The sequence below is a fragment of the Ictalurus punctatus genome, chromosome 10 (genome assembly GCF_001660625.3).
Source record: "Ictalurus punctatus breed USDA103 chromosome 10, Coco_2.0, whole genome shotgun sequence".
Taxonomy (NCBI): domain Eukaryota; kingdom Metazoa; phylum Chordata; class Actinopteri; order Siluriformes; family Ictaluridae; genus Ictalurus; species Ictalurus punctatus.
Window position 1 is genome coordinate 19604363 of NC_030425.2, and position 23341 is coordinate 19627703.

The 23341-nt window shown below is 38.4% G+C and overlaps 1 protein-coding gene across 4 annotated transcripts in view; it reads left to right on the plus strand.

Annotated features, from left to right (window-relative positions):
• The window catches only part of efl1 (elongation factor like GTPase 1), a 149875-nt gene that overhangs the window by 29195 nt on the left and 97339 nt on the right, over positions 1-23341 (plus strand). For all 4 annotated transcript variants that reach the window (XM_017478430.1, XM_017478431.3, XM_017478429.1 and 1 more), the window contains exons 13-14: positions 18502-18620; positions 21159-21331. In XM_017478430.1, coding sequence (XP_017333919.1) covers positions 18502-18620; positions 21159-21331 — 292 coding nt within the window. The remainder of the gene's footprint in view (positions 1-18501; positions 18621-21158; positions 21332-23341) is intronic.

Genomic DNA, 23341 nt, shown 5'->3' on the forward strand with positions numbered 1-23341 from the left:
TGAGCTCAGCATGTCTCGTCCTGCTCTAACCTTCGGCTGTCCTTTTGTTTGACTGACTGTGTATACACCCCAGTAAGACATGGGCACCTATTCATTTCCCGTATTAGTTCACCACACTGAGCTGTGATTTCAGTGACAAGTTGAATTTAGATCATCTCCATTTTATGCAAATCCACATGACTGGCTCCAGTAAATTCTTAGGACCAGTATGTTCTCTGTTCTCCAACTTCACTTCCTGTCTGTGTTTAGTTCTCTTATAACCATGCTCTCATCTTTACCTGGGTTTCATTACTATATTAAGAAATGCTGCACTACTGCACAGCACCTCATAATGCACATGTGTCATGACAGGATTTGTGTTTTGAAATAAAAAAGTGTTCATCTCATAGATTAAGCATTCATTCAACAGAGCGTTCATTCATTTTGAATCCACTGAGTTATCATACAAAGTAACAACGTTTTGGCCAGTGTAGCATGAGAAGTTTTCTGATAGGAAAGAGTGATCAGTTATGACCACAAACGAATATTCAAAATATTACTTGAGTTACAATGCTGTGAAAAAGACAATAATCCAAAGCATAGGAGTAAGTCCTAGTCCTAGAAATAAGTGAAAGTCTGATCTCCTGTTATCAGAAGCATTTGGTTGCAGTTATTGCTGCTAAACGTGGCACAACCAGATTTTAAGTTTAAGGGGTCAATTAGTATTTCACATTGGTGGTAGGTGTTGGACAACTTGTTTTTCTTTAATAAATAAATAAAAACTGTATTATGTGTTTACTCAGGTTGCCTTTGTTTTATGTTGTGTTCCGTTTGAAGATCTAAAACTATTTAATATGAGATATACACAAAAAAAGAAATCAGGATGGGGCAAATACTTTTTCACAGCACTGTATGTCATGAGGCCAACAGTGTGGTGTAATGTAAAGCGTTTCCATACTGTAAGGTGCTCCGCCATTTCCATTTAGTTTAAGTGAAGTGACTTAGCATGCACCACAGCATGCTTTACACCACAGTGCATCTAACTGATAATGAAATTCATTGCTAACCATTTTTATTATTGAATTTTGTCAATTAGTTGTTTTGTACGTTGTATGCCAGCTACATCCAACAACATCTCAGTTATGTCCAACAACATCAACCGCTGTGGATCAGGTGGTAGAGTGGGTTGTCCACTAATTGTAGGGTTGGCGGTTCAATTCCCGGCCCACATGACTCCACATGTCGAAGTGTCCTTGGGCAAGATACTGAACCCCACGTTGCTCCTGATGGCAAGCTTCGGAAGGCACCAGTGTAAACCATTTTTTTTAACCACTAAGGTTAAAAAAAAAAAAAAAAGCGCTATATAAGTGCAGACCATTTACCATCATGGCCCAGGCACAAAGTAAAATCGGCTGTACCTTTTTAATTATCTGATTGCTGTGCACTAACCAGTCCCTCAAAAATTCGGCTATTTTGCAATCGTGGAAACTAAAGCAAAATCAAACAAACTCCACACTGTTCAGAGGAGCTTGCAGTTTTTCAAAATTACTGCAGATTTTCCGCAGATTTGGGCCAAGATGTGCCATGCGACATAATCACAATACACATTCAATCAAAGCCCTCTTCGATTCACATGCATCGAACATGAGTACAGCTAAAAGGTCTTACAGCAAAATACAGTAATTTCTAATCCGTACATCCAGCAGCTTTAAGTAATTCCAAATAAGACTCTTAAGAAATGACTACGAGAAATCCAGAGTTTATGGAACAGGCTCGTATTCTCATCCTCAGGTTTTCTTCATATTGTTGCACACCCCCGAGAGAAGCTTTTCTTTTTCTTCTTAGAAGTTGGTGACACTCTGGTTTTCTTTGTAAAGAGTATCAGAGCATCTGTGAGGCTTAGTCCCTGCAGATTCTGTTTTTCTTTCAGGCAGATGTGCATGGCACCTGCTCTTGCAGATCTGCCAGTGAGGATTTTTTAAATAGCAAAATACCTTCATTAATGATTGAGTTATGAGGAAAACTTCTTATGCACTCTAACTTTATTATCCAATTTTGTTCCTAAACACACACACACACACACACACACACACACATATGATGTATGTATGTATGTATGTATGTGTATGTGTGTGTGTGTATGTATGTATATATATATATATATATATATATATATATATATATATATATATATATATATATATATATATAATTAAACTAGATTAAGAATCGGACAATGGTTCAATGCTGTGATATGACAGGTACACTCAGCACTGTTGCTTTTTGAAATAAATTTCAACAATATTTTACTTTGAGTGTTATATTTTCACTCGGTATCAATTATAAAAACTATCGGTTGACTAATCAGTACTGCCCAACTTAGTTATCGGCATCAGTAAAATCCACCATCGGTCGACCTCCAGTGTGCATGCTGCCTTGCCTTGCGATGGACTGGCCTCTCATCCAGGGTGCGTTCCCATAACATCCCCAGTGTTCCTGGGGTAGGCTCTGGATTCAGTGTAACCCTGTGAAGGATAAAAGAGTGCATGAATGAATGAATAAATGAATCTCCCCACCTTAAGACTCATGCTGCTTATTAAACTGAACACGGAGTAAGTTGTCTTCTATTTTCATTGGTTCTCATTCTTAACCAGTGAGCAATAAAGAGCAAAGCAGCTGCAATCAAAGTCTCAACAATACCAATGTTAAAATGATTTAAATCTATATGAACACTAATTGTTGACTCCTGGACAAGTTTTAACACAGATCTGTGTAGTCAGACTTGGGATGTAGGTAAAAGTTAGAGTTGAACAGGTTAAATACTTAAAGAAGAAAAAAAACACAGGAGATGATGACACACTTGTATATAATTGCTGAAATCTTTCTCCATTCCTACCAGCTGGAAATACTCCTCTAAGAGGCTGTTAAAAGTGATCTAAAGCCTGGGCTGTTTCCAAAACCATTATTTTTTAGTCTAAACCTGATAATTTCTTTTGTTAAGAGCTGCTCAGGAGATGAGTCTGGATTCAGTTGTTATTGGTAGGAATAATAATCTATTTTCAAAGTCCCTGAATGATGTGTCATAAAAAGGAAACTGAAGCATTTTGCATTCTGTTGGCCAATTTCCAAAAAACAAAAACAACAACCCAAAAATCTATTCGTTTAGAGAAGTATATAGACCGGAGCTGTCTTTCTTCTTACATGATAAATGAAGTGAATGAATTATTGGACAGTTAAGGAACCGTTTATTAGCATTGAACGAGTTCAATTCTAATAAGCGTTTTCATTGTTTATCTTCCTGGTGCACTTGGAATGTGAAATTATTTTTATTTCCTGTCACAAGACAGTATGCAGGATGTGTCTTAATAGAGATGATTAGAAATTAAGTTGGTTAGTTTATACTAGGTCTGCACAATATGGGATTTTATTGCTACTTATTGTAAACGCATTGTATTATAATATATTACTACATTTAGGGATGCACTGAAATTTCGGCTGCCGAAAACTTTGGGCCGAAAATGGCATTTTCGTTTTTTGGCAGAAAATATATGCCGCTATGCCCCGCCCCTCAGTGCTCGGCGCTCAGATTTCACTCTCGATCTAGCCGACGATTATCGTTGCATTGCAACATTACTAGATCCGCGATTTAAAGAACATTACTTTGACGCTGAGAAAAAGCAGCGTGCACGGGAAATGATACAGGCAGAGCTGGAGGTGATGAATGCATCTGCTGAAGGATTGACGCGCAGCACAGAGCAAAGTGTGCCAGAGAAACGGATGTGTACTCTTTCTGACATGTTTGACGAGATTGTAAAGGGAGTGCTCCCGATCCACAGCAGCGCAGCGCCACAACAAGCGTTTTCCATTGCTTGCACGGATTGCACGCAGGTATTTATCTGCCCCAAGCACCAGCACAGAGAGTGAGAGACTATTCAGTGCAGCATCTCATGTTCTTGATGAGAAGAGGAAGCGTCTCTCCTGCCAGAAAGCTGAGCAACTTTTGTTCTTGAAGAGAAACCTGACACTTTTGCTTAAACAGAAAACAGTCCAATTTGCTGTGTGTGTATAGCAATTACATTCAAATTCGTGTAGACTTGCAAAACTTTTTACATCTGTTGTTTACAGTTTGAGGTTAGTTTTAGTTTTATTGCTGCTGTTTTGCACAATAATCTTTAATTAATGTGGAAATATGTCTACATAAACAGAATAGAGGCCTAGTTCATTACTGGACTGCTGTTTTGCATATCATAATAGTTTTCTAGAACTTGGCATTATTTGGATAATTGGATAAAAAAAATCTGTTAAATTTGATTGTTACAGAACTGAATGAAGATTAATATGTTTAATATTATTTTTGTTTTGGTGTGTTAATTTCAATACAAGTGTGATCATGTTATTGGCTTGTAGTTTTTCAATTCAGATTCATTAAATTTGTGAAATGAATTAAAAATACAATTATACAAAAAGCTATTTTAAAATGGGTTTTAAAAATATTCGGTTTTCATCCAAACATATCCTGAATTTCAGGTTTCGGCCCAGAATTTTCCTCTCAGTGCATCACGACCAGCATTATAAGAATTGAACGGAAGCAGGATAATTTCAAATCCTAGAAACATTCCAGTCTAGGGCACACTAGAGGGTGCTCTCAGAAAGGTCACTAACAGGACACTAGACTGTTCGCTCCCCATTTGACCTTGAATGCTGAAGCCTTCCACCGGCTCCTCGATTGCTTTATTTTATTTATTCCTGCTTTATTTATCCAGGTGAATCTCAATTGAGATGAACTAGTTTGCAGGAGAACTCTCCCCCCTGCTTTTAAACATGAGAGCCTCTGCCTTATTCTAAATTGAGTGGATTTCCTATTTGTGTGTGTGAGTTGAACGGGAGTGTGTAGTCAGTAATCCACTCAGACAGAGTTTCATATCCTTTGCTTTTTAAACAGGCAAATATAAACACACACAGGCACCCAGACATATCCCTCTGATGACACTTTGCTTGGTAAAGAAATCAGCTAGGCTTAGAGGTTAGCATAGAGGCATGCAGCTTTCTTTTAGAGCACAACGTATGCATCGGCTGAATCACAAATGGCTCTCTAATCCATATAGGTGCACTTCATAGGGTATGAAATAAGGGTTTCTACAGCCTTCGTAGTGCACTTTATCTTCACTATATGGGGATTTCACCTCGCCTGATATAAGATCACTACATAGGGTACATATAGGAGATTCAGCTCTTCCAAATGAACACTAATGGTCTTTACGCCCTATATACGGTCATGTGAAAAAAAAAATATATATATATATATTCACCCCAAAATAACAAAGGGTACACTGCACACTAGATGAGAAGGGTATAAATAAGACAGGTTCCACCTGCACTCCCTAAACAGGTTCTAATCACTGGCACCCAATCTTCAACACCTGATTGTAATTTTATGGATTTGAAGGTGTGATAATTGTCGGGGTGTGCTTATGTTTTCCATGTGACTGATCGAGAATGAATCAATTTTTTTAATAAGCACAGTTTCAAAGATGATCCACTGTTTGCTTATCCAAATATGTCAAAAAAGCCAACAATTTCCATGTGGTGTACTTATTTTTTTCACGTGACTGTAGTGCACTGACAGTCCACTTTAGGAGCCGTTAAGTCGGTCTAAATTGGTTTGGGTGATAATAATGTTTCCTGCACTACATGTCCAACTGGTAGAAAGAAAGAAGAACACACTTACATCACAGTACAGTAAAATACTTTTCTTCTCAAGATGCTGGGGTCAGAGTGCAAAGTCAGCCATGATACAGCACCCCTGGAGCAGAGAGGTTTAAGGGCCTTGCTAAAGAGCATAACAGTGGCAGCTTAGCAATGCTGGAGCTTTAATCCACAACTTTGTCATCAGTAACCCAAGAGTCTTAGTAGCCCAGTGCCCCAGGTAGGATTCTGTCTCTCCACATATAAGGGCACTTCATGAAGTACTATACATAATATATGGATAATATTATATGGTTAATACACCCTTCATGATGAAATTTGAGATTCAGCTCCTCCCATACAAGTGTACTATATAGGATATGAAACAGTGGTTTGTACAACCTTACATAGTGCACGGTTTGGTTACTTGAGAGAGGTTTGTGATTCCGCGTATCCTTTATAAGAGCTTGAAATAATGTTTGCGCTGTGTATCCAATTCATTCACCTAGATTTGCAGTTCAGGTTTCCTTATATAAGCATGCTATGTCAACTGTGAAATAATGGTTGGAACATCCTACATAGTGCACTCTATACCCATTTGGGAACGCATTGTAATTTATCTCCCCACATGTAAGTGCACTATATGTCCATTATGAGCTATTTGGGATTTGGGATCCTACCCCTTATACAGTATTTCTCATAAAATAATGGTTTTAAACCCTCTGTAGTGCAAGACATGTTGGACTTTGGAGCTTCCAAACATATGTGTTTGCTGCATTGGGTTTAAAATAATGGCTTATACGTGCTTAGTTGTGAGGTAGAGGCTGTATCCAGAGTTGAATTATGTGAGTGTAGTGAAGAATTAATACTGAAAATGCACACAGCAGTATGCAAGCCTCAGACGTAACTCCAGACTTAAGCACTATTTGCACATATGGATTTCTGATTTTGACGAAAACAGAAGCATGTCTCAGTTACGAGTGATTCTGACCTTGGACATAAGCCCATTATTCTTGCTTGATATTGGCTCAAGTGAATAGCTCTCTTAAATTGAGTGCTCCTGTCTGACAGTTTGATGGCACCATAATATGTCACACTGAAATGTATAATGTATGTTTTGGGCTGTAAATACACTCAAACACTATTGAATGCCATCTGTGGGAATAAGTACATAAATATGACACTGTTGATTAATTAGTAGTATTGTCCCTTTAAAGTCCATGGAAAGTTGTTCCCCCCCCCCCCACACAGAGGACATCAAAAGACATCATCTTAATCTGAGTCATTGGTTATCTCATGAACCTTGTTATTTATTTTTTTATTTTTTAATAAACGGATAAAATTATGAACAACACTAAGTTAATGTTAGCTGTAACACTTTTGTAAAGTTGTTAAGAAGTAGAAGAGATGAGAAATATGTTTACAAATGTGACTGGACATCTATTTTAAATTTATAAAAATACAATAGCATGATGATGTAATAAACAATTATCACAGCAGTTTTAGCACAAATAAAAATGCAATACTGTCCCTCGCCTATTGTGGACTTAAGAGTGCGCAGCCCTCAACTGTTAATCATTAGAAGCAGATGGCCACAGGAAACCGGGAGGAGGCTCGGAAGCTGTGATGAATCTGACTATTGTTTTAATAGTCGGGCCTGTGGAACGTGCACGTCTGCACAGAGCTCCTGTGTAGTTTTTCCTATGTAGGGGCAGCTAATGAAATCCATCCCTGCATGCCTAATAAGGGAAAAGTGATTAGCCACACACACAGTAAAGAAGGCGTGCGAATGCTAGCCAGGTGTTCTCCTGGGATCGTAGCTCTAACTGCATTTGGTTTCTGCATTCTGAAAACCATTAGACCTTGTTTTTTTGTGTGTGTGTTTTTCAGGTCTGTTTCCCAAATTCTAAATGTCTTTGATAGAAGAGGCCTTATTAGAATTTATCCTAACAAGCAACCTACAAGAAGATGAATCACAAAGAGCAGGCGCCAGAAAAGAAAACCTCACAACCTTGCATTATGTAAGGAATAAAAAAAAAATGGACATAGAGTTCGGAAAATAATCAATGGCAAGGTGATGTGGGTATAAACTTTCATTACCTCACCACCCTCCCTTTTTCATTTCACTTTATGTTAATAAGACAAAACAATGCAGATTGTTGTGTTATCAACAACCCACAAAGCTTTCCCATGTTATTAAACTTAAGCTACAGCTTTACCTCTGATGGTTACAAAGCTCTAACATTGGAGACACCTTCCAAAAATGCTAATTAATTAATACTCTCAACAATTACACAAATTTTTAATTCTGTTTATGGGGAGCATCCACCATACAAATCTCTCTGTAATTTGTTACTTTACAAATTATATCATATTAGAGCGAGCACATTTATATTAACCTTGTCACCTAGAAAATTAAATAAAACCTTCTGACCAATCCGAATTGAGTACTCAAAAGCACTGTTGTATAATGTAGCTTATCTATTAGCCTGCTAACTAATAGGCTAATTAGTGTTCAACTAGATATTTAAGTCAACACAGTCAGCTGAAGCCTGACAGAGGGCAAACAGATGCAGTGTAGAACTGTTACAATGTAGCTAATTTTATAATATTAGATGGGTTCATTTATTAAGCAATAGTTTGGATGTTAGATGTAAACAAAAACTGCCACAGTGCATTATGGATAATACACACAACCCCTCAACCACTGAGTACACCACCATATAAAAACTAAATTGTAAATATAGCTGCAAGCAGCAATTACGGGGCCAAGCACAACAGAGGCAAAGCACTGAGCTAAGCAAGCATCAGAGCATGACTGACAGTTCGGTTTGGTCTGTCAACACGAAATCCATAACTTATTGCTGGCATGGATTGAAGATTATCTGAGTCAATTTTGGTGAATATCGGACTGTCTGAAAAGCAAAAAAAAAATTTTTTTTCCATATCTCATGGGCACTAATTAGTGCTGTTCCAAAACTGTGCAGGTACCCTCAAGTCATGATGGCTATGATATATACTATGTTTGGTCTGAATATGCTAGAGTTTTATGGAGATATAGCCTCATGTCCATTTCGTGCTCATCGTCAAATTCGTTTGCACATTATTCTTGAAAGGTTTGACTAATTGACTTGGATTTGTTAACTTTTTGTCAGCATGGGCTGCGGTCTAGGAGGAGGTCGAAAAATAAGGGTTTTTCAGAAAATTCTAAATGGCAGAAACATTTTCATGAAGGAAAATTATGTAATAGGATGCATTCAACTCTGCACGAGCCAAGAAATCAGAGCGAGAAAAGTATTTTATTTCTAGCCATTACATTTCAAAAGTTATTAGCATAAACATGAGTGCAAATTTGAGTTGTTGTTGGTGCTATAGGGTTTGAGATAGCAACTCCAAATTTGCTGTGGTAGCATTTCAGACTGTCCCCTATCTGCAGACCAAATTTCATAACTTTCCTATGTATGGTTGTATGGGCTGCCATAGACTTTTGCGGAACATTGGGACGTTTCTTAAAATGGCTGGTTTTGTAGTAAGAACACTAAGTAGCCATGAATTATTGTCTGTTGTAGTCTGTTTCTAATGTTATTGTAAAGTAAACTTGGGTGTGAGAAAGGCGCTATAGAAATGAAACTTATAATTTATTTATTTATTAATTAATTTTAATAAAGTCTGGACTCATTGGAGTCATTTCCAGCAGTGCCTTTTCCCCCTAACACTTTTATTGTTTCCGGTGTCTTTTTTTTATCACTCTCTTTTCAAATGCTGTCTGGTTTTAGAGACCAAGGCTGTGCACCATATGTTTGCAGGACCCTTTTACAGATGAGGGGTGGTATGAAAGCGTGTACCAAAACTGCTATAATAAATATACATCTCTTACCTCTCAAATTCTCTTTGCCTCCATCAGGATTGTTGTGGTTCATGGAGGGATGTCAGTCTCTTACACATTTGCTCTTTACCTGCATGTTTCATCCAATTTCTTCCAGGCTTATTATGGTTTAGTTTTTATTTTCAGTAATTTTCGTGAAATACTTTCCACGTCTGTCCTCCAGTCAGTGCATTTCTGTTGCATCTTTTATGATTCTTACACACCTAGATTACTTGGGTTTTGTTATTTTAAGACCTGGTATGTTTTTCACCAGTATGTTTGGTTTGGTTCAGTGTGAACACATCTTTTGAACTCAAGTGTGAGCCAAATCAGGATGTGGTCAATGCATGAAGCCATAGGTGTGGTTTAGTTCAAGTGTAAAGACACTAAGTTCACAAAGTGTGAACAAGAAACAAAGTTCTGAGACTGTACTGTATGTTTTATTGGCACTGGCTAGGTTAATTGTACACCAGAGTTGTATGTTGCCCCCAGGGCAGTGAGCCATATGGGTGCTGCGAGGTCACAAGTCCTCACATTGAAACCTTTCTTCCTGTGTGGTTTGAACAGAACTCCAAAGGAATGACTGAAAACATGAGGTAGTGCTGGTGATTTATAGTGTACCCAACAAGCCAAAAACGCCATGATTTCTCCTGTCTTCATCAAAACCTCACTTGTTTTCATAGTCAACAAACCCCAATGAAATTGTGACCACCTGAGGGTCCATTTGAAGTTAAATTCAAATGTACTAGGTGTGAAATCACCTTCATATTGCTGGGACTCTTTTCAGAACAAATATTACCAACACTTACTTTTGTCAGACTTGCTTTTGTGTTCGGACAAAAGTATGTCTGACAAAAGTATGTTTATACTAATCCTAGATCGGACTCTTACTTTACTACTAAATGTACAAAAGCATGTAGAATGTATTACAGAAATTTCACTGTAATATCACCTGATCTTTAAGCTACAGTGTTAAAAACTAATTCTTGATCACACTGTAGCACAATGTAAATTCCAATGTGGTACATGTGATAATGGCCACTAGTGCTTCATTCACCTTATGTCAAAGAATGTCCACAGCCTTCTTGGCAATATACCTGGGCAGTTAATTCTAGTTATAAAGGACCAAATTTATATCTACTTCAACAGGCAGAGACTTATAAACCCAAAATGAATTGAGTTTGACAATCACAACTGGGGCAATAATTTGATAATGCCAACCACATTTATTGTTTCTATGGCAACGCTGCTAGTGAGTAAGTCAAATCCTAAATGCCTTCCTGCCAACACCCGACCCCCCCCCCCCCTTTCCATGTGCACTAAAGGCATTAGGGTCTGAAATTTGATCATCTAGTCAAAATATATCACATTTTCATGATGTTACAGCATTAATCAAACATTTAGAAACACTCAAGCTGGTGGTGAAAATTGCAGTAAAAAATATATTACGAAATATTTGTACAAAAGTGTCTTTGTATGTGATTGTGTATATATACCAGAAAGAAAGCAAAAAAATCTATTCCCCTAATTCTTCTTACTCAAAGATATTTTTGAAACCAACTTCTTCATCTTACATTTCAGTATTTATTAAGTTGTTGTTGCCCACACTCTTTTTGAGCTTCTATCATGGCAGTGCACAGAGCTTAAAAAGAGATGTGTGTTTGGTAGCCATCATTTACGATAATGTTACAAACATGGTTGGGGTGGCAGCAGAGGTAGAGGTCTGCATTTCCTGAACAGAGAAATGAAAGTTTGCTGTGGTGTGATTTAGGGTCATTAGAGGCAGTGGTGGTTAAGGTTCTGGGTTACTGATCAGTAAGTCGTCGGTTCAAACCCCAGAGCTGCCAATGTTGGACAAGGCCCTTAACCCTATCTGCTCCAGGGCGCCGTATCATGGCTGACCCTGCACTCTGACCCCAGCTTCCTAACAATCTGGGATATGTGAAGAAAAGAATTTCACTGTGCTGTAATGTATGTGGCAATCTTCTTCTTCTTTCTTCTTTCTTTTTCTCCTTCTTTCTTTTTCTTTATCTTTTGTCTTTCTTTCTTCTTCTTCCTCCTTCATTGGCTTCTTCTTCATCATCCTTCTTCTTCTTCATCTTTCTTCTTTCTTCTTTTTCATCTTTCTTCTTCATCTTTCGTCTTTCTTTCTTTCTTTCTTTCTTCGTCTTCTTTTTTCTTCTTTCTTCTTCTTGAGGAAAGGGATTGTAAAATGTATGGGGGGGGCACAATCAGACACAGAATGCATATGAGAACCATGGAGTAAGGAAATTGAATGTGTAGATGGTAATAGATGGAAATGAATTTTAATTGGTACTTTGAAAAAAAATCAATGATGTGGTAACCATCTGATCATACACCATGACTAACTGTGACTCAATAACAGTTATAATGTTCACTACATAAGACCAAAGGCTTATACACTGTGTAGTACACTACATGGCCATAGTCTGTATTATCTTCATATCAGGATAGTTAACAGGCAAACTAAGGGATAATGTATCTGTTATGAGAACTTTTGCAGGTAAAATCCAGTCAGGACTGTCGAAGACACATTGTTAATCTAAATCTGCGACCTAATTCTTCAGTTTAAGAATCTGATAGTCCTGCCGTTTTCTTGTTACACCTTCACCAACAAGGCAATTAGCTGTTTATCAAAGGGTGGGACTTCTCCTAATACAGCCTCCATGTTGAGTGATGTGTGTGCCCCCTTTATATATCAAGCTGTGACCTGTCTCTACTCCATACAGTCTCTGTAGCAGGCTGTCTAGACGGCTATGTGCACATATATAAAAGAGCAGTCCTAGCACGAACTTTGTAAAACCTAATCATTTATTTATTTCTAATTTATTTAAATCTGCACCGTCATCTGAGGATTTATTTTGTGTGACCAGCACAGTAAATGCAAAAAAAAAAAAAAAAAAAGCAAGGTTATCTTTTGCAAGGTTTTTTTTATTTTTCCTTTTGGTAAATTTGTGATTTCCCCACAGCTATTTCTTGAATGACATACAGTCCACACTCGTTCCCGTGTTATGCATTTGCGAATATTAGACGAGCCCCTTTTGCAGCTCAGAAGTCATAAAAGACACGTCATCGTGGACAGTCTTAAACCTCGCTGAGCAAATAGCGAGATACTTGACTTGTCACACAATCATAACCCAAGCATGCAGGAATGTTTGATATGGTCTCATTTAATATCAACACTGAACCAGAATAGCGTCATAGTTTGAGTCCTCTCAGCAACGACGGGTTCTGACAAGCTGCCTGGAGTCTACAGCTGAGAATTTTACTGATGCAGAGATTCAAGAGTAAAACCGTGGATAGACACTGAAGATCCACTTTGATTAAATGTGGTTTTAGATCTAGTTAGTGCTTCATCTCTGGGTTCCTGGTTAAAAGTCTGGAGCACACAAACATGTAGCAAGAGCAGCTCCACATGCTTCCTGACCTACATTCACAGCAAAGCGTGCCAACCTCTCTGTATTAAAATAGTGCTTCTTAAGCTAACCTATATACACCAGCCTGACGGTTTTTTAAATTTATTTATTTTTATTTTTATAGGTATTAGATAAACTTGCTTCATAAACAGGCAACTCAGTTTTTTGTGTTAAACTCAAGCCAATTTTTAAAACTGGTGTGTTAGTCAGCATGTTGTGGGTGGCTGGATCCCCTGGTGTGAGATGGATGAGGGAAAAGCACAGTGCACTTGCTTTATGCTGGATGATGAGGCGATTGATTGGAATTCATTCAAATAATTAGAATTGCTGTCCAGTTTTATTTAGGAGATCAATGAAATTTCTGTCTCTCTGCCAGTCTGCCTTTCTGTCTGTCTGTCTGTCTTTTTATCTGTATACCTGACTGTTTGTCTTCCTGCGTGCCTGGCTACCCATCAGTCTGTCTGACTATGAAAAGAATTCCAGGTAGTAACTGCATTCATCTTCAGCAGTGAATTCTGGAACACCTTGCCATGTCTGTCTGTCTGTGTCTGCCTATCTGTCTTTCTGTCTCTAAGTATGTCTGGTTGTGTGTCTTTACCTGTATGTCTGTGCATCTGTCTTTCACTGTCTGTCTATCTGCTTGTCTCTGTCTGTTTTTCCTGTCTGTCTGTTTCTCTCTGTCTATTTGACTCTTTCTCTCGAAGTATATCTGTGTGTATTTGTCTGCCTACCTGTCTGTCCGTTTTGTGCATGCCCATGCATCTATCTATCTGTGTATTTGTCACTAAGTATGTCAGGGTGTCTTTGTCCTTCTGTCTGTGTGTCTCTTTATGCATCTGTCTGTTCTCTCTGTCTATCTGATTCTCTATCTCAAAGTATAACTGTGTGTCTCTGCCTGTCTGTTTGTGTGTCTGTCTCTTTTGGCCTGCCTGTCTGACTCTGTCTCAAAGTATATCTGTCTGTCTATGTCTTTGTCTCGAAGTACAGTATGTCAGTGTGTCTTTGTCTATCTGTCTCTGTGCATTCATCTGCCTTTCTCTGTCTGTCTCTGTATCTGTTTGGTTGTATTTCTTTAACTGCATGTCTGTGCCTTCCTCTGTCTCCCTGTGCCTCTGTTTCTCTTTGTCTGCTTATCTGTATTTCTGTCTCTAAGTATGTCTGTGTGTCTTTGTTTGTCTGTCTCTCTCTGTTCTTCTGTATGTATGTACATGTTTGGCTGTCTTTAAGGTTTGTCTGGATGTGTTTCTGTATGTCTTCCTATTCATCATTCTTTCAATCTGTGTATCTGTACATGTGCTTGTCTTACTATGTTCTGTGTTTGTCTGCGTATTTGTCTCTGTCTATCTGTCTTAAGTATATCTGGGTTTTTTTGTTTGTCTCTGTGTGTGTGTGTGTGTGTGTGTGTGTGTGTGTGTGTGTGAGAGAGAGAGAGAGAGAGAGAGAGAGAGATTGCAGTAATATAATAAATCAGTAATGTAAAAGTGAGTGAATGGAACAGTGAGTACAGGAGAATGTATGTCTTTTATGTTGTCTCAACTCCCACGATGTTCTCTGACTGAACTCAGACAGTACAGTGCATCGACTCGCAGGTTGCCATAGCAATAATCAATGTGGGTCACTGGGTATGTGATTGGACACAGGGGGGTGTTGGGCACATCTGCGTTCTATCATCTGATTGGAGGATGGCGCTGCTGGTTTTCATTAATGACACAAAGCAGTCGGCAGGCAGAACATTGGCTTGGCACTTGGCTTTTATTATACCGCACGATCCCCCCTCCCCCATTATGCTTTTATTCTTGAGCAGACAAATAAAAGCATAACATTTATTTTGATGTGAAACAGTAGACTAAACGTGTGCACTGACGACACACTTGCATTGAAACTTTACTTCTATTCATAGGAATGTTGATGATATTTAATTGCTGTGTTCCAATACATTGGGATATGGTTTTCATTGTCATTTCATTAGTCCAGCCTGCCAAACAGGCAGTGATAGTTGCATTACTGACTGGGTTAGATCTATACATGCACTCTCTGAGCATTTGATTAGACCAAGTGATGTTTTTACAGTCTTCAACTGTCTATTTTGGTGAACCTGTGCCCAGTGTAGCTTCAGATCCCTTTTCTTGGCTGAAAGGAGTGGAACCTCATATAGTCGTCCACTTTTACAGCCCATCCCCATCTGGATTCTGGATTTGAGAGAGCAGGTTCATCCACTCACCATCACTGTGTAAAGCCTGACTGTGTTGTGCTTTAGACTAATTACTTATCAGCACTGTTTTCCAATGACCAATCCCTTATCACCACTGATTCCAAATAATCAATTACTGATCACCACTGTTTCCAAATGACCAATCTCTGATCACTACTGTTTCCCTATAAACAATCACTGATCACCACTGTTTCCCAGTGACCAATCCCTGCTCACCACTCTTTCCCACTGATCAATTACTGATCGCCACTGTTTCCAATCGACCAGTCCCTGATCACCCCAGTTTCCCACTGACCAATCCCTGATCACCCCAGTTTCCCGCTGACCAATCCCTGATCACCCCTCTTTCCAACTGACCAAACCCTGATCACCCCTCTTTCTAACTGACCAATCCCTGATCACCCCTCTTTCCCACTGATCAATTACTGATCACCACTGTTTTCAAATGACCAATCCCTTTTCACCTCTGGCTCCAAATGACCAATCACTGATCACCACTGTTTGTCCCACCCTCTCACTTCATCGTTGTTTTTTTGTTTTAAACCCTCTTCGTAGAGATATTTACATGACCATTCAGGACCATTCACGTTTCACAACTACTCACCGTCACTGCTTCTTTTTGTCAGCTTTCTTATATAATAACTTGGTAGAATATTTTGTAAATGTGTAAAACTTGAGCTTGTGATGCCAGGACCAAAGATGACTTCTTTCTATAAGAAATAAATGATCAGCTATTATTTTCTATTTGGATAAAACTCTTTTCTGCTTTATTATATTCTAAGTGAAAATCTCCCTTCTTCATATACTCTAATTTGTTGTTTAATATTTAAATTAGTCTGACACCTAGCGGCTTCTTGCCACTCTCTGGTCATGCTTTAGCTGCTTTCATCTGGAAAGAGTTCATCTGCAAAATGTTTAAGTGTTAAATCATCAGCGCACGTCCCACAGAAAGTATATAAATGACATGTTTACAGCATCAATGTTAAGTGTACTGAAATGTGTGGAAGGAGAAGAAGAAGAAACATGAGATATTTTTGACATACATTTTTTGAGGAGCGTTAGAAACTAAAGTTGGTCATGCTTTTATGAGTTCTCTCTGTAGAACCCTTACTCCGTGAACATAGTGGTCATGCCTATATATATATATATATATATATATATATATATATATATATATATATATATATATATATATATATATATATATATATGAAGGTTATTATGGTGAATACATGACCAATTAGGACTTGGACACTGAAAACGAGACAGTTTAACCATCCCTCGTAAAATTATAATAAATAAATAGATACATACATACATACATACATACATACAAACCTAAATTACATACATACTTAAATAAATAAGATAGAAAGGAATGAACAAGACAAACAGGAGTGTGACACGATTAGAGGTGTATGGTACAGGAATGAAAGTGAGTCAGAGCCAGTGATAAAACAGGCCGAAATTATAAACACACATCATGCTGGGTGACAGACATTCTGGTGTGAAAAGTTGTTTTGATTTATTTTTTTTGTCCTAACAACAGCAGTTTTGAGTGATGAAGTGTCTGAGGTTTGGTTCCATATAAAGAGATTATTTATATAAAAATAGCTTAGTGGTGGATATGAGCGCTGTAATGAGCATGTTAAACTTGACACTTTTTTCATTTTCCTGAGCAGTGTGGTGTTCGCATGAGTCTGTCTTTTTCCATCTGCCAGCCTGTCTATTCATATACTTATCTATTTTCTGTTTATTCAACTGTTCATCACCCTGTGTATTTTTCTGTCTGTCTGTAGCTGTATATCTGTCTGTATGTCCATCTGTCGAAATCTGTCTGAACATGGCAAAATGACATTTTGCGTTAGAAAACCAGCTCTACCTTTCTTTCTTTTTTTCCCCCTCCTCCTGCATTAGACCTCCAGTAGTTTTGTAACTTGTCGACATCACATCCCTGAACTCAGAGTATAGCTAGAAGGCAAGGAGCTTTCAAACAGAAATGGTAGAAAAGCACAATCCTGATTGGTTAATTGTTTCTCAACATAACAGCTGGTAGGCAATAAAATAAAAAAACAAAATAACAAAAAAAAACGAGTGAAGCAAACTAAGTGTTGTGAACGTTTGACGGTTAAATACGGGGCAAACATAATGACATTGTTAACCTTTCATGAACATCATTATAGCGTCATTACTGCGCAAAACATTGCAACTTCACACATTTATGCTCATCCACGCTATGTGTGTAATGATGAGAGTGTTCTGAAACTTGGGCAATTCATTTCAACCTTTGGGGGGGGGGGGGGGGGGGGGGACAATAAAAACAATCTGGCTTTCATCCATGCACTGGACACTCTCCACTTGCAGCTTGTGAATTTGAAGCAACTGTAGCTGTGTTTAGACAGGATACTTGACTATCTCTGATACAGTGCAAGGCAGAAGAGCAGTCTTTGTGATTTGTTTACTATATAGAGTCGAAATTGATCTGTCATCTCCCCAGACAGAACCATTTTTCACATGAAAATGGGGACTTAAATATACACAGTCAGGAAGTGAGAGCTGCTTATTAAAGGTAGTACTGTTTTCTCCAGTGAAGGGATGTGGTGATGACCATTTCTACAAGGGCTAAAACACAACACGGCTTGCTTTTATAGAAAACGAATCCCTCTGATAAATCAGAATTAAGAATGCTTAGGTCTACCTCTGCTGCGTTTTCCTGTGTAAGAGGAGGCTCAAGACAATCGAGGCTGCTTTGCCTAATCGGTTTCCTTTAAACCTAAAAAGAAGAAGCCTGTAGCAAAAAGCCTCCAATTAATTCCCCAGCAATCTGTCTTCCCACACATGAGAGTCTGTGAAAATGGTTTGCTCTGAAACTGCATATGCAGCTGTTTTTGCGATCCACTCTCATTACTGTATTATTTTACATCGTTATGCCTCCGCGGAGATACGCTCCCATGCCGTTCAATTCGATTATCGACGCACAAGTTCTGCCTAATATCATACAGCCATGAATATTTATGTCACTCATTCCCTCACAATAAGAAAATGTAGATTTGGATTCGGTTACACAGCTTTTTCCACATCATCTGAGTCTCTCTTTTTAGAACTTGAGGTACTATATCACTCTGTGAATGAGAGATGGAGGCTTATGATACAGTACTAACTTATGTAAGCCCGAGGCGGATTAAAACTGATTAAATCTTAAAGTGTCACTGTCTCCCGTATGCTGACTTGTTTCTGCTTTACACTGAGAGAGTCTTGGTGTTGTCTAAAGTCTTCTGTGGATAAACCTGGTGCATTATGGGTAATGCGCTTTTTCCCTGCAGGCCCCTGACTCAGGAGGAGATCGCTCAGCGTAGAGAGCTGGCCAGACAGAGACATGCAGAGAGACAAGCAGCCAGTCAGGGCTCTGATAACCCAGAGGCCTCCAACACCACCAAGCCAGGCAAGTAGGAAGTTCTGTTTTGTGTATGTGTGTGGGTATGTATGTGTGTGTGTTTGTTTGTGCATGCTTGAGGGCTGTTCGATGAATCCCACTCTTCAGCTACTGTTCAGATTTTTATAATGTTCAGGTATTTAATGGCAGTGTAGAGAAAGGGATTGGACTAAATGCATGTCTTATGTGGTTTACTTTTCACGTGTTCTTAATTAGGTATTAGTTTTGTAAGTAAATGCTATATATATATATATATATATATATATATATATATATATATATATATATATATATATATATATATATATATAATGTGTGTATATATATATATATATATATATATATATATATATATATATATATATATATATATATATAATATATATAATGTATATATATATGACAATTTATGTTTCTTAAAATTGATATTACCTGCAATATACATTACATTACAGCATTTGGCACACGCCCTTATCCAGAGCGACTTGCAATTATTTCATTTATACAACTGAACAGTTGAGGGTTAAGGGCCTTGCTCAAGGGCCCAACAGTGGCAGCTTGGCAGTGCTGGGATTTGAACTCTTAACCTTCTGATCAGAAGTCCAACGTCTTTAACGCTGAGCTACCATTTCCCAAACATTTGGCTGTATTCAGAGTCAAGTTAATACTGAAATTGTGCACATTGGTATTCAGATCTCAGATGTAACTACAGACTTGAGCATTATTCAGAGATTTGCATGATAACTGAGGGGCGTTCCTCAGTCTCACGTGAGTCTGACCACTGACCATCATATTTGTCTTTTTTTCCTTTCATTTTTTAAATTGTCTCTTGCTTTCATGTCCATCAAATTACATTTGACTGTAAATCTGTTTCTGTTAGCTCTCAGTATAAAGTCCTGTGACTGCGAGTGAAACAGGCCATTATTAGGCTGAAACATCAACCCAAACCCATCAGAGAGATAGCAAAAACATCAGATGTGGCCAAATCAACTATTTGGTACATTCTTAAAAAGGAAGAATGCACGGATGAGCTCTGGAACACCAAAAGGCCTGGAAGACCATGGAAAACAACTGGGTAGATTAAGAGTAATTCTTACCCCAGGGAAGAAAAACCCCTTCAGAATAGTCGGCCAGATCAAGAGCACCATCTAATTCGACAATCAAGAGAAGACTTCTGCTCAGATTAAGCCAAATGCTTCACATCTTGTTAGATGGTGCTTCACACTGCAGATGGACAATGAAGCATACTTTGAAACAACCCAAGACTTATTTTTAAGGCATATAAATGGAATGTTCTGCCACAACCAAGTCAATCACTTGACCTTAATCCAATTGAGCATACATTATACTTTGCATTAATTTGAACATGAACTACAATTTTGAAGGTAAAATGCCCTAAGAACTAGCAGGAACTGAAGATGGCTGCAGTAAAGACCTGGCAAAGCATCAGCAGGGAAGAAACCCAGCATCTGGTGATGTGTATGGATTCCAGAAAGGATTTGCAACCAACTATTAAAAATGACAATTTAAATAATGATTGTTACTTTACTATTTACCAATTACCAATTGGTCCCTTAAAAAAGGGATGGCCGCATATAAAAAAAGCTGTAATTCCTACACTGTTCACCCAGTCAAGTCTACACTATGAGCTCATTTTCATTATGTAATTTTAGCTCCGATATATTGTGGTAGACAGCTAATCAATGTCCTATTATTTATGGACCTGACTGTAGGTTCCACAACCCCACTATGTTATACCTCTAGAATTGACCTAACTGTTTGTCTAGGTCATGCTTACCAACAAGAAAGTGGGATATTACCTTTTTTTGCTCAATATGTTGTTACCCCTACCATTTCCTTAAAACAGCACCAATCCTATCCACTAGGGTTCTTGTAGTGTCTTGAAACACATCTTGTCAATTTTAGCCCACTGACTGCGTGCACAATTCAACTATTCAGTTTGTAGGGCCTACTTTGGTGATCCACTGGAGAGATTAGATCTCACAGTTGGCTTGGGAATGTCTAGGGATCCCCTAGGAGGAGCTGCAGTCTGTGGCTGGCGATAAAGAAGTCTGGGCTGGCCTTTTCAGCCTGTCGCCACCATGATGCCCACCAGGAGGCATGGAAAGAAAATAATCCCTGCTGTTCCGAATATTCCCAGATTTTCCATGGGATTGAGGTCTGTTGATATTGCAGTCCAGTCAAAGTATTCCATTATGCTCGTTGAACAAGTCTCACACAAATTCCTCCCTGTCATGTTCGACAGTCAGAGTGCCTGTGTTGTGATCTGCATGGACATGAAACATAATGGACAACATTAGAGTCTGTGCAACAAGTAACAGAGTGGTTTGACCAAAAATAACTATGAGTTACTGATGGATAATATATGTTTTTTGCCCTCTTGCTCAATTTGGTGACCAGCAATCAATGCATTTGAATACTTAATATTTTATCTGGTTGTCTGTGAGTGCATACATGTTTTAATCTATATGTATTCTCATTTGTCTTTTCCTTACTCTGTCTTTGTGTTGGTGTATGTGTTTGCAGATACTGACGGGTTGTGCGTGCAGACGGAGGCCCTGACAGTGAAGTCCACATCCGAAGAGCAGGACAAGGAGTATTTTGTAGCCTTTGCACGTGTCTACAGTGGAGTAGTGCGCAGGGGTCAGAGAGTGTTTGTGCTTGGACCCAAGTACGACCCTGCCATCACCCTGCAGACGGTGAGAACTCTACCTTTAACTATTCATGCTAATGTGTAATATTAACAAAAAGTAATGGTGATCACTTAGTCCAATCACATAGTCATAATGCTAATTGTGTCTTTCATTCATAATGATCAACATTAACATTTTAAGGGGATGCATTAAGGCAGGGATTCTCTCATCATGTCAAGCTCGGTGTAGCCACAACGTCCAGCCACAATGTCTCTAATGTCCTGCATGCAATCTTTCAGTCTCTCAGTGCTTTAAAAAAGCCATTAGACCAACCGTGTTGCCTTTATGGAGTCCTTAGGGAGTTAGCTAGTGCTAACCATTAAGACCTTTTTAGCATTGTTCATGTGGCAGCACTGACAGAAGAAAGAAGATGGAAATTGGATGCCCACTAGGGAGAAAAGTGCTCAGAGTGTTTGGTTACCACTGATGCACCTTTCAACCTGATGGCATGACATGACGATCAAATGCATAATGGCATTCACAAGTACTGTAATCCTGAGGGACCCTTATGTTCAAACCTAAGAGGACATTTGACCTATGACCACATGTGCATTGTAATATTTGTAACATTTTTCTTTTTTTTTTTTAAAAATGAAAACTAATGTGGATTCAGGTTCACATCTGCACACTGGCTTTCATTCATTAATATTTATTAATGCTAGTGTTGCACCATCAGCACATTTCCTTATATTCAGTCACTAGAGGATTGTGTTTTGTGCTGATCTCTGATCATCCACCTGCACTGAACCATCACCTCATAAAATGGCTCACTGAATCAACCTGATTTTGCATTTTGTATTTTGTATTCTGAGTGAATCCAATGTGAACGCTCAGGGGCAGCCCAGATCTGAGGCAACCTGGAGATGCAGCGTGTGGTGGATTTCTAAACAAGAAAGTTTACTTGAGGCTAAAATGAAACTGCCTCTGATAGTGTTGTTCCCTTTCTGGGACTCCTTGCCAAAAATTGTACAGCATGTTTTAGTTTTCTCACACATAGGTAGATGTAAATTCAGGATTTACACTTGAACATTAATCATTATAAGAATAATCCTGAATGCCCACCTTGTCGCCAAGTCTTATTCAGCATCAGGATCAATTTTCTGGGCCCCCGAGTGCACGACTGTCTAAGGTTTAATCGTTTGATTTGAAAATTATGAATTTAAATATTGCCATAGCAATCAGTGGGTGGGGAGCTCGTGGAGCAAGTAGGGATGAGTGCATGTTTTTGAATATTTGATTTTTGAGAAATCATAAAAACTCATAATTTTGGAAAAGTTTTGTATATATGTATTTATTTATTTATTTATTGTTGGAATTTTTCCAACCTATTCATTTTGTCCCATCTGTCATACAGTGGATATAAAAAGTCCTGTTTTTGTGATAAAAACATTAAACCAAGATAAATCATGTCAGAACTTCCCCACCCTCAATGTGAAATTACAGCGTATAAAAAAAATAAATAAATAAGTGAAAAACAGTCAAACATTTTAGGGAAAAATAAGAAAAAGTCAAAAACCTACCAAGGAGGCTGCCAGGAGACTTATGGCAACATTAAAAGAAGCTGCAGGAATATCTGACAAGCACTGATTACTCTCTGCATATGAAACAGTCTCTCCTATTCTTTCCTATTCACACACACAAAAAAACATCCAAGCTCAACTAAATCACCCCAAACAATGTGGCAAAATTTGCTATGGTCTGATGAGACCAATTGCAAAAGGTATAATAATTCCATAATTCCAAAAGTTATGTTTGGTGCAAAAAAAGCACATCAACAAAAGAACACCATACCTATGGTGCAGCATGGTGGTCGCAGCATCATGCTTTTCTTCAGCCAGAACTGGGGCTTTTATCAAGGTGGATGGAATCATGAATAGCTACAAATGCCAGTCTATTTCAGTGCAAAACATTCATGTGTCTGGTAGTAAGGAATTTTACCTTTCAGTATGACAGTGACCCAAAGCATAGATCCAAATCAACAAAGGAATGGCTTAACCAAAAGAAGATCAATGTTTT